Source organism: Papaver somniferum, chromosome 10 (genome assembly GCF_003573695.1).
Source record: "Papaver somniferum cultivar HN1 chromosome 10, ASM357369v1, whole genome shotgun sequence".
NCBI lineage: Eukaryota > Viridiplantae > Streptophyta > Magnoliopsida > Ranunculales > Papaveraceae > Papaver > Papaver somniferum.
The window spans coordinates 71,531,124-71,544,577 of NC_039367.1; the positions used below are offsets into that span (position 1 = coordinate 71,531,124).

Genomic DNA, 13,454 nt, shown 5'->3' on the forward strand with positions numbered 1-13,454 from the left:
GTTGAATACTCATCACTTTTACATGGGTATGTATCTTTGCAGAGTGACGGCATATTAAATGCAAGGTTTTACAATTTTAACCTTGAACTAAAAACCACCGTCAACATTAAGTCCCCTGCTTAGCACGTAACAGTTGTATTGTTGCGGGGTAAGCATGAGATGGTGACAGACGAGGATAAAAATCGAAAAGGCATGACATGAAGAGATTGTCGAGAAAAATTCTACTGACCTTGGCAAGAGGCATGAGTAGTCTATGATCTTTGCATTGGCGGTTTGTCCACAAGGTGCTGGCACTTGGCGTACCTCTGGCTTTGCTATGGTGCTGGCGCTTGGAGCGTTAGCGTATTTATGGCTCGGCTGCTGAGATTGGTTTCATGGAACATTGACACCACAGTCACAGATGCCTTCTTCCATATATGTCCCAAAAAGAAAACCTTCTTCTACTCTAATTCCAAAAGTGCTATGCATATAAAAGACGTTACCCATCTTTTATTCCTTGTTTCACTGGCTTTGCTTCCGTAGCGGCGAGCTTCCCTCCGTCAGTAGCCCAGGTGATCCAATCATCCAAGATAGATAAGTATCTAATCCAGTTGATATCCCATATCCAGAGCCTTCATATACGACAGGCAAAAGAGTTTTCTTTCCCAGGTGTCATCGATATGCGTGATATAAAAGACCACTCTGAGCCTTTTCTTTCATATAGATCACCATATAATCGTATTCATATTCTTTCCAGGTATTGTTTCATATCTCCTCTCGCAGCTCTTCTTTTGCTTTCTTTTACCGCGTAGGTTGTTGATGCAGACATAATGCTTTTTTGCAGTATATGATGGGAACTCTTGGTGATGATCATCTTTCCGATTCTTCGGAGAAAAGCTTTGAAGTAGACAAACCCAGGATTTCTGCATATGAGGAGGTATTGAACAAAATCGATTCTTTGTTTCGCGAAGCTGGTCGGATCATACAGGGTATGTCTCTCACTCATCTACGCGTTGTTTGGACGCGTGCTCAAGCTTTCATGGCTTCGGTTGACATGGAGGAAAAGTTGAGACATGATGAAGCGTCCCAGCGTGTTAAGTCTCAGTGTGGTGAAGCATTTCAGCAACCCAGTACCAGGGATGAAAGATTCGCTGCCCGACTGAAGTGGCGAAGGATCGAGCCTAAGAAACCTCCAGGCGAGAGCAACTTCAATTACCCTGTTCATGACGGTATCGTAATCTTTGACTCTGATGTTGAAGAACCGGAGTATCCTCAAGAGGTTGTTGTAGCAGTTGCTGAGAAGGATGCCGGCGCGCCCAGGATGCCGAAACTACTCTTGGATAGGCTGAAGCGACCGTCGAGGATACTATTGAAGCGTCCATTGGAGAGGGCGCTGAAGCAAACGCTGGAGCCGTTGGAGAGGCTGTTGAAGCGGGCTTTGACATTGATAACTAGTTTTCCATTTTGTTATTTTCTTTCATAGAACAAACTTTTAGTGGCATGTAGCTGTCTCGATACTCCAGGGATTTATCTAGAGCTGTCAAACGGGCCAATCTAGGGTCAACCCGTCCCTAGCTTGCCAACCCGTACTAGGGTTAGGGTCAACCCTAGCCCTAGTACTATTCACGAACAAGCTCAAAACCCCAACCCTAACCCTAGACGGGTCAACCCTGACGGGTTGACGGGTTGGCTTGTTAATGTTATCAATTTAAAAATTAAATTTAAAATTTAGGATTGTTTAGGATTATTCATTTAGTAAAGGTCGAACCTAGGTCAATTTGGTGTTTAACTAGAAGCCCCACCACTGAGTTGTAAAGTGGACGTTTTTATTGCCACTTAATCAACGATATAGCTGGTTACGGCGCTTTAGTTTTCTTAGGCAGAGAACCCTAACATCAACTAAGCATTTTACTTTTTTTTTATCATTTTAAAAGTTTAAAATTAATGTGAGTAAGACTAACTCACTGTTTAAATTATGCTAGTCTTTTTATCAATTTAGGACATCCTGAATAAATATGTGATTGATGAATCTAAGTTGTAATTTAATTTATTGATTGATTATTTAAAATCTAAAAATTGTTATATTTGTTTGGGTAGATCCAAAATTAGCTTTATTTATTGATTTAAAATTAACTAATTCTAATATATGTTTGCAAATCATGGATTCTAAAGAGTTGGTGGGATTGAGGGATATATTTATTAATTTTGACGGGTTGACGGGTAACCCGCGGATTGGCCCTAGCCCGACTTGTTTTCTAGTAGGGTTGTATATCCAACCCTAACCCGGCCCGTTTAGACAACAAGCCAAGCCGAGTCGGGTTGAAACAAGTCGGGTTAGGGTCAACCCGCAAGCCGGGTTATAAATTGACAACTCTAGATTTATCTTTATTCTTTTGTTCATGTGACCGGATCTAGGGCTTTGCCAAGTAACATTCTTTTATTCTGCTTTGATAGTTTCATGTATTTACTTGAATGAATGAACAAAATCTCCCGACTGAAAAGAATCCAAAAACCCCTTTGCGAAAAAACAAATTTCTCCTAGGGCCATTCAGCAAATAGAAAGACAGCACACAAATAGTGTGGATGGGAACGCCATACTAATAGCGTCGGTCAGCATGTCGCACTCTTTCCATAATAACATCTTTGCGTGTCGGCATCAACCATATCAACTCAAGACAGGGGAAACAATAACAATGGTTAAAGATTTGACCGACCTGTTTGTTTCTTGGTTCTCCTTTCTAAATTACACACCTTTAGGCATCTGTGGCATGCCGCCTGGGTATGTAGCAGCGCGAGTTATCACGAACTAGAACACATGTCGTGAGAAGTAGAGAAACCTTGTCAGGAAAAGGTTGAAGCCAGATGTTCTTGAAAGAAGGTGCATGTGCCGCCACTTGATGATCTTCTTCATTGCGTATTCCCCTCTTCAATATTTTTGAATAAGATATTTCTTGTAAGGTTTGATTTTTCTGGTTTCAAATTGATGGGTAATGGCTTTGTGAGAGCTCAGATTTACTTAACACGTTTCCTTTGAGATGATTCAGGAACCCCCAACCCCCCCCCCCCTTTTTTTTGAAAGAAAGATGCTTTAATTAAAATTGAAATCCTAATTATGAATGCAAGCAGTGCAATCATTTTGGAGGAATTACAAATATTGAATGAAAAGGGAAATTGCTGAAGGAAATACTAAGAAGAATTTTGAGGCAAGAGGCGGCGTGACACTTTCAGGCTTTAAAGGGTTTGAGCCATTGAGCGTGTATTATTACACCTTCCAACTTGTCGGCATTGATGAGCTTGCAGTAGCCTCCCAAAATAACTTCTGCTACTAAGTATGGTTCGTCTGTGGAGTTGGACGAAGGAGGCTGAGCGACAACTTTCACTACCATATCTCCAACTTGGAATGGGTTTTGATGTTGTGCGGCTAATTGATTCTTGGGTTCATTATTCTTGACTTAGACAGCCTCTAAATTTTTGACGAAACACTTAAAGGGCCCAGCATCCCGTTCACATCTCCTAGTGACGCCCGGGTTGATAATTGGATCGAGTCCCTAGGCCTGGACGATAGGAGAAGTGACTGGTTGCATAAAGGGTTGTTCAATAAGACTTACTTGTGTTCGGAATCTTCGGATGAACGTCGACGGGTTCTCTCCAGGTAATTGGGTAACACCGGCAAGTTGTTGATACAACAACATGTAATCTTCAGGGTTGGATGGATTGTTTGAAATTCTTTCGGGTATATTGACACCGGAAGAGGGGATACTCCTAATTTTGCTTTGTTTCCATGTACCCACGAGCGCCCCAGAATCATGTCATAATTTGGGCATTCTTTGACAATGTGGAATTTGCCATGTGTTAGAGCATCTCCCACCTTAATTTCGAGGTTAATGTAGCCGTACGCGTTTATTGCTTATCCTTCCGGGTTTTTGACCACAATTGGGGAGTGGGTAGCCTCCTGCTTTGAAATTCCTGCAGCTCTCAGAGTCTTGACGGTAAAAATGTTGAAGTCAGAGGCCGCGGCAATCAACGTGCCATCGAACTCGGCATTCTTCAGGTAAGCCGTGGTCAGCAGTCCCCAGTTGCACTTTCCAACAATGCTTCCTGAGAGAGGTTGGGATTTCGGAGTGGCTTCTTCAAAAGCAAAGAGTCGCTTGCCCGACACAACACGATTAAATATGTCTTGACGCTGCGCCTTGGAGAAATATAGCATTTCGCACACACGCTACATCATGGACTGCACGGTTTTGTGAAAAGAGTCCCCAGAGAGCATGCAGCTCCTGACTGGAAGAGGATCTCTGTGAACTCCCTCATTGCCCAGTTGAAGTTCTCCTTCCTCCACCTTTTCCTTGAAAATGCGTTTTAACCTATTGCATTCATTGGTCGGGTGATGGACGAACCTGTGGTAGCGACAATACTTGGGATTTGCTATTTCCTCTTTAGTTGGCGGGTGCCTGATAGGAGGCAGCTTGATAGCATCATCTTGGATCCATGCCTCCAAGATTTCAATTACTTCTTCGATTGGGAATGGGAAATCTAGGGAAGCTTCTCTAGTTTCTTGGTGTTACGCAGGAGCTTTAGCCGCGGCCTTCCGAGGTGGAGCCGCCTGATGTGCCGGTGTTGCACGCTTGGGTTGCTTTCATTGCCTCTGGAGCTTTCCTTTTTCCTCCTTCACTCACCACGCTTACAGAGAGACCAGTGTTATATTGCTTGTTGATGAGGCGTCTGTTTCCTCGAGTTTCGCGTGCATCTTCACCTCTGGATGGCTTGGTTCTTTCTAACAATGTTGGTGATGTTGTGGCCGACCGCTTAACAACTTTATGGAGTTCAGAGAATGTCTGGAACCGTAGATTCTCCAGTAAGGCGCGATAAATGGGAACCATGCCATTGATGCAAGACTCCACCAATTGTTGTTCAGTCACGTTTGGGTCGTGACAATCTAGTGTCTGAATTCTGAATCTCTTGACATAATCATTTGGATTTTCATTGTTTCGTTAAACCATCCTTCCTATGAGAAGGTGATTTTCTCAGACACAAAGAAGTACTTCTTGTAGAAAGCCGTAACCATGTCACACCAGTTGGATATGCTGTTCGGTGCGATGTTGTTGTACCAGGTGTATGCCCTTCCGGTAAGTGATTTCGAAAATTCCTTCAAACGGAGGACATGATTGTACTCATGTTCACCCAAGGATTCCAAAAATCGAGAGACATGTTCACGCGCATTACCAGTGTCGTCATAAAGGGAGAATTAAGGAGAAGAATACCCCCTCGGAAGAGGAAATCTTTGCACTTCAGGAGGATATGGGGGTTGATGTTGATGCATGTCCATCGAGTTTCCTTTGTCTCGGTTTCGAAGAAGTCGTTCCAAATATTCACGTATGACGAAATTGGATGGTTAGTTTCTCTCCAATGGACGTTAAGGAGCAAAACGGGCATCTTCATCTACAAAGGTGCGTCATGCTGAGGTACTGCGCCAGGGATATTAAAGGTGCTCCTCATTGGCTCTAGTTGGTGTGACTCCTGTGGTATCCGCTCTGTTAGTGTCTTGAGGAAAGTAAGTACCTCTTTCTGAGTTGAATACATGTCTGTCTGAGCCTTAGTAAGAAATTCCTGTCTTCCCATCAAATCAGCAGTAGTGATAGGGGGTCGGCCTCCCATGGTTCCTCCGATCTCTCGTCCCGATGGTGGAGTGGCAGCGGCTCTGGTGACAACTGGGGGTTTCACACTTGAAGAAATATTGGGGGTGGCGGCAGCGACTCTAGCTCTGGTGATCGGAGGTGTAACGTCTGAGAGAACGTTTCCTGCGCCGCTAGCGTTGATCATGCTGACAGGTGGTACATTGATGTCACTGGAAGGAACGTTGATACCAAGGACGTTTTCAGCGCTGGTGGCCTCAGGGTTTGTTGATGACCCGGACCTGAGCTCTACCATCTTGAAATTGGGATTGGAAAAATAAAATTAAAATTGGAATTTGATATTGCAACAGAGAGATTAATTTCCCACCGTGGTCGCCAATTATTTGTGGGTAAAAACTGTTTCTGCTGGTTTTGGTAAATTTGGGTGTGTGGATGAGAAACAAATCTAAACCTAAAAAAAATGCACTGCACGGGAGTACTTTAGATTCGAGAGATCAATCTGTACAATCCTGGTCTAAACCAAGAAATGGTCGTTCCAGTCTTGCTTCGGTCGCAAAGTGAAGGAGAAGGGTTGGTCTTAGGAAGGGAAGCGAAGAAGGTGTTGAGACCAGAATGGTTAATTCTAAAGGTGTGTCTATTTTATGACTTGTATCAGAATATGGAACTGGCTTGCAGAATGTAAGCTATTAGTTCTTTGGTATTTTTCTGGATAATGTGTTGTTGTTCAAACCAAAACTTGTTGTTTTGTTGAAATAGGTAAAACCTATTTATACAAGTCATATTGAACGCACCCTGATCTCGTAGAAAGTGAGAGTGATTGAGTGATGGAGAAGTGGGGTCATGTGTAAATGTCAGAGACCACGTTCCCGCTATGAAGGAAACTGGTTAGTTTACACCCACTACTTCTTGCCGCCACCAACTGCCCTGCTTTCTGACACTTTCTTATAATGGGTGTGTTGCACGCTGTAAACCTCCAGACCAATACCCTGATGAGCATCCCTCAGTTTGTGACATATTTGATGTCTTGAGCATTTTCATGGAAAATGTGTAGCAGATTGTCGAACGAGTCTTGTACGCAAGACTTAGCTATTATGATTAATTGTATGCCAACTAAGTAGCAGATAGCCATATGTGGCAAGTCAAAGTCAAGAGACTTGTCGCAGGAAAATAGCATGTGATGCTATTAGGCTTGTCTTGGCTGGTCGCCTAAAATTTGTCACATGTCTGTCAATTCTGTGGCGAATTTGGACGGCTGAAATTGTGGCCTATGAGAAAGGGTGGCCGTTGATTATGGCCACATTCCATTGGTTTCTGATAATAGCAAAGCGGCGTCATTTGCATATGCCGATGGTATGATGACATATTTAACGCGTGTCAGTGGCATAGCGGCATGCCAGTAGCATAGTGATGCCTGTCGTAGCTGCGACATCTATTTTTGGCATATTGGTGTTAGACCCAAATATGACTCCGACAACATTGGCTCCTGTTACTATATCAAACTTAAGGTCTTAGGTGAATTACTTGACTTGGTTGGCGTAACAACTTTAGCTAAATTAGGATTTGGCATATCGAAACCCTAATTAGCGCGTGTGGCATGGTCACGGCACGGTGTCGTTTTTATGCAGTTGGTGCCATGAATATAAAATAAAATAAATCCTAGAAACTCAAGTTTTTGTTCAATAGGCGAGCACCCGGATGCTGAAATTGATAGGAATTTGAATTGACATAATCGAAGGATGAGTAAGGTATGTGCCTCACTTGCCGATACCGCACGCCAATTAAACGCAAGTACGTGTTTATGATTTTCGTTTAAACAAGAGCACTGCAGTGTACCGTGTAAAATTGTTACGATAAGATTTCTATTTTCTTTCTTTAGCGCCTAAATTTAGTTTAGGAAATAACTCCTCTTCTCCCTTCCAAGTTCTATAAATAAGCATCACTCATTCCTTTCATCTATTCGACTGTTCCTCTCTTTCCTTCAAAAAATACTGCCGACAGGACACAGTAGTATAGCGTAACAATCAAATCAAGAAGAGCCCTAATTTCAGGTACTTTGGTTAAAACCCTAAAACCCTTACAGTATTCCATACTCTTGTATGTTTGTCATTGATTTTTTAGTTAGATTAAAGTTGAAGTTTAAAACTTGCAGACTTTTTCAGAGTATCTTTCTGCAAATTTTTTTTGGTAGATTCAGTAGGGGGGTACTCCAAAATTTAGTTGTATGAAATTAGAAAGGAGAAAAAAGTAGGGCAATGTGTTAGGGTTAGACAATATAAGACCCTGTTAAATTCTCTATTACCGAAGAAGAAGAAGATATACTAGTGGTTTTTGGTTGCTTTTTATCTGAATCTGTTAACTTTTTCTTTGAAATTCAGTACACATTTTATTTTGGGTTAGCTTTATATTTGAATATTGTTGTCTGGTTGATGCATTATTTTCAATTTGTATCAATTCTAGCTTCAAAACCTCAATAACCTAGTTTTCCTAATTTGGCGTAAAAATTTATCTTGGTTCTTCGAACTTAAACTTCCGAAGTGTTTTCAGCTTTTCAGAATATTCGACTATTAGGTTCTTAGATTATGTTCTTAACTTGGTGTCATATATATCAGACATTATCTTGATAAATCTGTAGAAGAAAGTGAGGAAATTCCCATGTAATTTCAGTGATTATACTATCCTACTTTATTTTACTACTATATTTTCAGTGAGGAAATTTGTGTTTATTAAGTTCTTCTCTGACAAAATGTTTATTCTTCCAGTATTGTTTAATACCATCAGGTTTAGTTTAATTGTGAGCATAGCTGTTTGATAAATTTTACTGTATTCCTTCTTTATTATGATTAGTAATAGAGGTTGTCGCAAGAATGTGCTTATACTCTTATTTGTTTTACATTTTTAGATGGAAGTCCAGAAAGATCAACCAGGGTATATCATTGAAATTAGCAGAGACTTGACATCTGAAGGTTCAAGCCATGAGACTAGCAAGATGTGTAGTGGAGCACCATGTGGATTTTCTGATGCAGGGACTCTTTCTAAGGATGCCAAAGAACGTGCAGCATCTATGAGGAAGCTTTGGATTTCTATTGCTATGTGTGTTGTTTTCATGAGTGTAGAAATTGTGGGTGGTATTAAAGCTAATAGTCTGGCAATCCTTACCGATGCTGCTCATCTTCTATCAGACGTTGCAGCTTTTGGCATTTCTTTGTTCTCTTTGTGGGCATCAGGTTGGGAGGCAAATCCGCGACAATCTTATGGGTTCTTCAGGATTGAGATCCTCGGGACTCTTGTTTCAATCCAGATGATTTGGCTCTTAGCTGGAATATTAGTTTACGAAGCCATTGCTAGAATCATCAATGATACAGGTGAAGTTCAAGGTTTTTTGATGTTTCTAGTTTCCGGTTTTGGTTTAGTGGTTAATCTTGTTATGGCTGTTCTGTTGGGTCATGATCATGGACATGGTGGTCATGGTCATGATCACGGTACACATGGACATGATCATGCTCATAGCCATGAAGCTCATGGACACAGCCACAATCATGACCATGAGCATAATCATACTCACGAATCCGACCATTTAGAGCCACTGCTGAAAGCTTCTGAAGATGGTCATACAAAAATAGTTGTGTCTAAAGAGAAGAAGGGACGTAATATTAACATTCAAGGAGCTTATCTTCACGTTCTTGGTGATTCAATCCAAAGTTTAGGGGTTATGATTGGGGGGGCTATTATCTGGTACAAACCGGAGTGGAAGATAATTGATTTGATTTGCACTCTCATCTTCTCTGTAATTGTGCTCGGAACAACTATTAGAATGTTGAGAAACATATTGGAGGTTCTTATGGAAAGTACACCAAGGGAGATTGATGCAACAATGCTGGAGAAAGATTTGTGCAAGATGGATGAAGTTATTGCCATTCATGAACTTCACATTTGGGCTATCACCGTGGGGAAGGTATTGTTGGCTTGTCATGTTAAGATAAACCCTGAAGCTGACACAGATTTAGTATTAGACAAAGTGATTGATCATATTAAAAGGGTTTACAACATAAGCCATGTAACTATACAAGTAGAACGGTAGAAGGATTTGGGGTATTACTGTAGGGAAAATATTGCTGGCCTTTTTGCTTTGGTGTCTGTCCCTGTTATCTGATTCTCGTCATTCAATGCATTCAAAATTTAGTTGTTTGTTTTCCATCTTCTGGACTGGCTCTAGATAAATTCAAGGTGTATTTTCGTTGGACGTACACATGTTTAGGACTTTAGGATTGGACTTGATACTTATTCTATAATTTGGTACAGATTTATATGGTGCTGCTACATTTTAAACGTCAATCATTCACGAAACGTATTGAGTTTACTATTCAAAGCTAAGTTTTTGTTTTCATTTAGGTTACACATTTTTTTCCAGCAGCCTCTGTAGGTGGTCATCCCTATGAAGAAGAAAACAAGTATCATAGTGAGGCTCCATAATGTTACCTTCCTAATTTCTATACATTTTGTTAAGCAAGAAATATTTTGCATGAGAGTTATCTTCATGTAGGGACTAGGAATGCTGATCTATTCTTCAAACAGCGACCAACAGTCTAACACTATGTTGTATTAGGCGCTAGGCGAGGCGAGCCACCAGGCCCTTCGCCTCGCCTAAGGTGCTTAGTTGTCTAGGCCCCCCTTGCACGACTCATGCGCCTAGTACGCCTTTTACAACATAGGTCTAACAGGTACGTTCTAGCACCATTGCTGTGTCTTCTACATCTAGAATATTACAAATTCGATAGCCTCGTAAAACCAGGGCTTTAACTTGATTTAGACCTCTCAGATGCAGGTACTAGGCCTTCCTACAAGAGTCCCAAACCTCTGGGTGTTTGGTCACATTTGCAGCATTCTGAAGTTGGTCTCACATCAATGAACTCTAGCCGCTACATGCCGATTTCCAACAATGCTGACTGGCTTTCTTGGATGAACTCTATGTGCATTACCTGTGTAATGCGAACCTAAAATCTAAGGTTAAAACGGGTTTTCTTCTTTAATTACACAAATTATCTTGATCCTTTAAATTATCCGATTAGTGGGAACCACTTTGTCTCTAGATCTTGATCTTCAGAAGCTAGAAGACCGGATTCCTTCTGAGATCCGTTAAAGCTACCAGTCACAGTGTTTGCAGGGGCGGAGCCAGAGTTTGCAAGTTGGGGTGCAAAAATCTTCTTTGGGGTACAAAATCTTTTTAAGGGGTGCAAAATGACAAAAATTAGGCTTGTGAATAGCATCATATCTTAAATTGGGCCTAAAAATGGCTTTGGAGCTAGCTGGGCAGAGGTGCAAGTGCACACCCTTGCATTACTCTAGCTCCGCCCCCGAGTGTTTGTAACTTTTTTATTCTTCCTTTCGATACCGATTTCTTGACAATTCTCAACCTTATGAGCTTCTTTTTTGTTTGCCTTAGTGATATTGTGAGTCACTTGAGGTATGCTCAAAAGTTTTTATAAGTATTATACAAGTGGTTCTCAATACTTATATTAAGCAGGAGATTTTTTTAAAAGATTTAAAAAAATATTTTTGGATTGAAAATAGCAAAAAATCTCCTCTAAGAAAATATTCAAAAATAGATTTCCCTATTTTCCTGCCAAATTTTAAAGACAAAATCTTTGTATCTTAAGAATGGAAGATATTTTCCGTTAGGCACACTAAGTCTAACAATTAAGATAGACATTAATTGTCAATTTTATTCTGATATTTACAGACGATAACCTGTGCTCTCATTTTATATGCTTCCTCACTTTTTCTAAACGAGAACTTATCTCGAGAATTGAGAAGGAGATACATAAACATATGCAACTTCTGGCCTTCCAAAACTGTGTAATACGTTAGCTGAATTCAATTTATGTGAACCGATTCATTGTCTCAATAGGCTGGATCGCACCGTACACGTATTATTAGATCTTTTTTTGTTCGCCTGCTCCGATACCTATTTAAATGACGAAGGTACCGAGTACATCATAATATTTTTGTATCAACCTATACATAAACACTTTGTTTAACTCTACAAAAATAATAACGGCCAAAAAATTACTTCAATAAGATGTAACTTGGTATATAGTCTTAGTTCATTACCGAACTAACTATGGGATCGTACAAGGTGTATTAGCGCACAAGTGCAACAATGACAATAACTATAATGCCGAAAATAAAGTAATGGCACGACAAACAAGATTTTGTTAACGAGAAAAACTGTCTGGCAGAAAAAACTTTGCAACCTAGTTCAGATTTGAAATACTCCTAGAATTAAGCCACTATATAATTTGATCACCGCCTTCGTATAGTTGAGATCAAGTAAACTACCCGTAATTACTCAGTTCCATTAGTATCCTTGTGTTTACAACCAATCCGGTCTACACACGTGAATACCATGACAAAGTCCACTATCTTGAGTCGTTTCACCTCTTTTGAAGACTTCCTCTCTCAACTCCTTTGGATGGTAACCAGATCGATCAAAGAAAGAAATATGTTTCAGTAACCAACTCACTTATCAATCTCCCAAATCAAGATTTCGATCCGAGATAAAGTAAAGTAAATGATATTATGTTTAATCAATATGAACTCATTTGATCAAAGATCAAACCAAGATAAAGATTATCGAAATAATCTATCTCAGTGAAAAAACTCTAATCAAGCAAATATACAAGGAAAAACAACTAGTCAGTTCATTCGATCTTGACAAAAATTCTTAAGTCTACGAAGTAAACTGCTTATTTGGATCCTAGAGAATCAAGTGTGCAAGAAGAATCACAAAGAACAGAAACCAAAAAAAGAAAAGTCTTCAATCTTCAAAATAACCGCTGCACAAATAACTTGATTCCTATTATTGATTAACACGTACAGAACTGAGTCTATTAACGTTGACTTATAACAGTTCTATCTACAAATCTTGAATCACCAGATTTGTACTAGTCAATCCTTAAACAAACTTGGGTGGCCTTATATCAGAAGTAAAATACCATAGAATAAACAAGTTTAATCTATCAAGGATAACTATATTGTTAGTTCTTAATCAAATCAATTAATTGAAAAACTAAATAACAACACAATTTAGTTTCCCACCAACGGTATTACTAAAAGCTTCTTGATCCCAAAGAAGAATTTAGATGACGGAAACGCAAGATGTTTCACCTAATTAGGTTATTCTTATCTCTTAACGAGTTGGCTTCCCGCACAATCACTTAAGATGTGTGTCAAGAAATAGATTTGTAAGAATACAAGAGTGTTATGACCAGCGTTTGAGCGGAACACATTGCATTAAAATCCAAAAATCCTTAAGATACACAATGAATATATATTTCCGAATTTAACAAATACCAATTGTATTCCAACCCACAAACCGAAATCACTCATATTTGACAACTAATATTAGCTAGCATACATCCATGTACTTTAATAATATAGTAACTAGATATATACAAAACTCTGGATATGGTAAGCATATATTTTTTGATATCTAAAAGATATTGAGATTTCGGTTTCTCGACCGTGCATTGAGTGTTAAGGACAATACTTGAACATTAAGATATTAGAGTTCAACACATGTTCAAATCATTATGTCGACATTATGCGAACATTTCCAATCTAACCAAAATACATCTCGATGTTTACAAAAACCCTAAGATAATAGACATATTGAAAATCTAAGTTTCGGCTAGACATGTAGGGTCGATCCTCTTATAGATCCTTGCTAGAGATCGTTCCTGACATATATCCTTCGGATAGTCCTATTAAATATCCTTGAATAACCTTTGCAACTACGAACAATTTTCGCAAGTCTACTACTCCCTTAAACTATATAGTTAAACATAA

The 13,454-nt window shown here is 39.8% G+C and overlaps 1 protein-coding gene across 1 annotated transcript; it reads left to right on the forward strand.

Annotated features, from left to right (window-relative positions):
* The first annotated feature begins 7,459 nt into the window (after positions 1-7,459).
* On the forward strand, positions 7,460-9,941 carry LOC113317044 (metal tolerance protein 1-like). The gene is made up of 2 exons (XM_026565192.1): positions 7,460-7,657; positions 8,509-9,941. The coding sequence occupies exon 2, from the start codon at positions 8,509-8,511 to the stop codon at positions 9,685-9,687; it is 1,179 nt and encodes a 392-aa protein (XP_026420977.1). The 5' UTR covers positions 7,460-7,657; the 3' UTR covers positions 9,688-9,941.
* The last annotated feature ends 3,513 nt before the right edge of the window (positions 9,942-13,454 follow it).